General features: G+C 32.2%; 1 protein-coding gene across 1 annotated transcript; it reads right to left on the bottom strand.

Annotated features, from left to right (window-relative positions):
- Positions 1 to 1,599: 1,599 nt before the first annotated feature.
- LOC149546626 (isoeugenol synthase 1-like) lies at positions 1,600 to 3,343 on the bottom strand. Its single transcript, XM_089794636.1, has 5 exons — positions 3,030 to 3,343; positions 2,809 to 2,943; positions 2,489 to 2,723; positions 2,129 to 2,332; positions 1,600 to 2,035 (listed from the first exon to the last, which is right to left on the bottom strand). The coding sequence occupies exons 1-5, from the start codon at positions 3,237 to 3,239 to the stop codon at positions 1,836 to 1,838; spliced, it is 984 nt and encodes a 327-aa protein (XP_089650762.1). The 5' UTR covers positions 3,240 to 3,343; the 3' UTR covers positions 1,600 to 1,835.
- Between the last annotated feature and the right edge of the window lie 349 nt (positions 3,344 to 3,692).

The raw sequence follows: 3,692 nt of genomic DNA, 5'->3' as shown, positions 1-3,692 counted from the left end.
AAGATATCTTCGTGAATGTATCAAAAATTAAGAAAACAATAATGTAAATAAAATGAAAAAATTCAAGTAAAAGATAATTCAACATGAATGATGGATTACTATGCTATTCTAATTATGCTATATTCTGTACGCTAAATGAAAGAAAGGAAATAACAAAGCTAACATAGGTGATGATGAAATAAGCCCAATAAATCAAATGACAAAGTGACAAAATAATAATAGCACAATGTAAGAATGTAAGAGAGAGTTAGGAGTGATCATCCTTTTAAAAAATCCATAAATGAGCGAATGGTCAAGATTAAGAGGAAATGGAATGAGTAATGGTGGAGATTGATTTTAGATTGATCCATATGCTGATGTCTCAAGAGGAAAAAGAAAATGCTAAGATAAATTTACAAAACAATGAGTGGTTGAATTTTTCTAATCAAGCTAATTTCTCTATCCTAAATTACTATTAATTTCTTGTAGTTTATAGATATTTTCTTTTTATTTTTTCAATAAAATATGAATCCAATACTCTAGAGTGAATGCCAAATTATTTTTTGTCTCTTTGACTTAGCTAAATATCTCATATATCATCTCGCTTACTACTTTCTTAATAATAATTGTAAATTAAAACTTTTATTATTATTATTATAAGATAGACATACATATTAATACTAATTGTATATCTTCTCTAGAATTTTTTAGGAGCTCATTGCTTAGAGAATTGGATGTTGCTTAAAAGATTTACTCCTTCTAAATATTGAAACACATTATCAATTCTTATTGATTATATTTTTTTCTTATATATATTTTATTTGTATGCCCTTATGTTTTGCATGGCATTGTGAGCTTTGAATTAATGGATTTCACTTTTATTATTAATCTTTTATTATTTCACATACATTATTCACTGAAGCAAAATTTATACCACTTATTTTAAAATGAAGTGGTTAATGGTGTCGACGTCAATTATTTTTACCTAATTTTAACTAATTTTTTAAAGAATAAATTAACATTTAATAATCTTCATAGATGCTACTATCAAGTGAATGCTTATGAATTTTCATATTATGCAATGGGTTTCAAATCATCTTCATTTATACAAAATAAGTTATAATATTATAGTTAATGCTTTTGATATTTTGACCTCTACTTCAACCTACAAAAAATGTAGTAAACATAATATCAATCTAGAATTCAAAAACCAAGGTAATTTTATGGAATGTGAGGCACATTTAAAGCTCCTTCAAGTCAACCTAGTCATATTAGTGTGTAACTAAAAAGTGAGATTGAAACACAAAGTAATAAATTTAATATTAATGACCTTAGATTAAATAGAACTTTATTTTAAGAAGAGATTAATCCATCTTATCACTTTTTAAATTAATTTAATAATCTCAAAGCTAAACTTAATTGACAAAGCTTATTTAATTAATTAGATTTAAAAGGAAAATTTATTTATCAATGAACTATTTAAATAATTAAATAAATTTTAATTTATTTATTTTATTTGAAAATAATATAAACCTCCAATATTAATTTGTGATGTCTCGAGAATGTAGCAATAGCAGCTGGTCTTACATCGTCATTATTATTAGTTTCCTTACGCTATCATCTTTTGGAAAATTTCTTTTTACTTTAAAACGTTTTTCCCATGGAGGGAACATCTATTTGCCAAATGAAACAGACTTGACAAAATTAAATGACTGGTCTAGACAATGTAGATAGTACTCTATTGGATAAACGTCACATTTTACTGTACTTTTCTGCTAAGATCGCCAAAAGAACAGTGGGCCTCTGGCATCTCCTAAAATTTCAAACAAGTGTACTGGTTAATAACAATTATGGATTCACGCAAAGGAAGTAAGCTTTGTCTCGCGGGGAGCACTGATTGATGCATCAAGGAAGACGTCAATGGCAGTGTATTTGTACTCTGGATAGAGCGTTGAAACCTCAAGATCATCTTCTCCTAATTCGAAGTTCGTCTGGTCGCCTTTCACAAATATGTTATGCAGAACACAAACAGGAATGTTAGCAGGATGAGGCAGAGCTGCAATCAAGTATTGTGTCATGTCAGTAACCATGATGGTTCTTGCACGATAGACGAAAAAAACTCAGATGGTAAAAGAAATTAGAAAGTTACTCTGTGAGAGATTGATCATCTCAGATTCTGACAAGTAAACTCTTTTAAAACTGGTCCCTGTTTTGCTTTCCCAAAGCGACACAAGCTCGCTCTGGCTAATTATGTTCCCTGGTGGCCTGTAAATCGCAAGCCTGTTTTCTGTTGTTGGGTCGTTCGCAACCATAATCGTAAAAGCTGCAACGTCGTCCTCTAAATTCAAAACCGCTGCAAATCATTCAAATCACCTGTCAACTCTATTTCCCACTGGATTAAATACAACCTATTTATATTATAATCATGGACATATTGGTATTTTTCTACTATCCCCCAGTGATTCCTTTCACATTTTGTACTAATTGAAACCCAGTTGATATGATATACCTTTTGTGAGTCCATCGCCATAAATGACAACTTCATCCGATTGAGGATTTTGCCGAGGATGGACAAAATAATCGACAAAATAAGCTGCAAAGGAGTTGGCAGAAATGAAGGAATAGGGAATCCCCGATTGTTCAATGGCCCTGCGGATTGTCTTTTTATCATCGCAAACCCTTTGAAAGGGAGGGAGACCTTTCACCCTATCTACATCGTTGCCAAACTCGGATGGGAGAAATCTCTAATTTCACAAGAAGGAATAATTGAATAAGATATTTGTTCTATGCACCTCAAATAAATACAAGCATTCAAAAACTGCTTCGTACCTTTATATTCCCAACTTCTTTGATGGCCCTTATGATATTGAGCTGATCCATATGTTGAGGAATTGCAAGAGAGGATATGACGATATCTACTTGTCTAAATGCATTCACTAGGCTTTCGTGATCATCTAGAGACCCCTGTATATAAAACCCAATAGAATCAATTGGAAGCTTCAACAGAGACAAAGGGAAGAAGAATTTTGTGGCTAGATTATATAACTTACTTGAAGTGTAAGAACACCCATATCTCTCAACTCTTGAAGTTTGCCGGCTTTGGAGGAATTAGGAGCAAGAGATTCTGGCCTTACAAGAACATAAGTAGGGTAACCAATTAGAACACTGGCTTTCGCCATATACTTACCAAGGTATCCTGTGCCTCCTATAATCAATATCCTGTTCCTCCCCTCGTTACATCTCTCACCTATGGACGCCATCTCGCTGATTTCAATCTTTCCTCCGTTAAAGAAATGGAAGGACAAACTGTTATGTTATCCTGAAAAGTGATTGATGGATATTTATATAGGTGTGCGAATCTATTCTTGCTAGAAACATCCGGGACCTTTCCAATTTCGATGATTTTATATATATATATATATATTTTGTTGAAGTGTACACGTCGTCAAATATTCCTTGACTTCCATCTTGGCATTTTATGCAACGTGTTTAACCAGTCCATCAGCGATGTTGGAATCTTTCACGTATATGTTATTTTTATATTGAACGCGTCACTCTGCTACTCGTGTCTAATCACTTTAATCGATATATGTATTCGAGCACATTATAAATGAGAGGAGCACACTCAAATCAATTTAAATATAGAGGCTAAAACTTCGGTTTTCACTTTCTCGATTTTAGTTTTCCACTTCGAAACAAACTCGAGTACAATT

The sequence above is a fragment of the Cupressus sempervirens genome, chromosome 7 (genome assembly GCF_028749045.1).
Source record: "Cupressus sempervirens isolate cs-2001-9-10 chromosome 7, ASM2874904v1, whole genome shotgun sequence".
Taxonomy (NCBI): Eukaryota; Viridiplantae; Streptophyta; class Pinopsida; order Cupressales; family Cupressaceae; genus Cupressus; species Cupressus sempervirens.
The sequence above is the reverse complement of the archived record's forward strand: the minus strand, read 5'-3'. Positions and strand labels throughout refer to the sequence as shown.

Coding starts and splice junctions, on each gene's coding strand:
- LOC149546626 (XM_089794636.1), bottom strand. CDS start 3,239: ATGGCGTCCATAGGTGAGAGATGTAACGAGGGGAGGAACAGGATATTG. Junction 2,333..2,488: donor TGGCGATGGACTCACAAAAG/GTATATCATATC, acceptor AATGATTTGCAG/CGGTTTTGAATTTAGAGGAC. Junction 2,036..2,128: donor GATGATCAATCTCTCACAGA/GTAACTTTCTAA, acceptor ACTTGATTGCAG/CTCTGCCTCATCCTGCTAAC.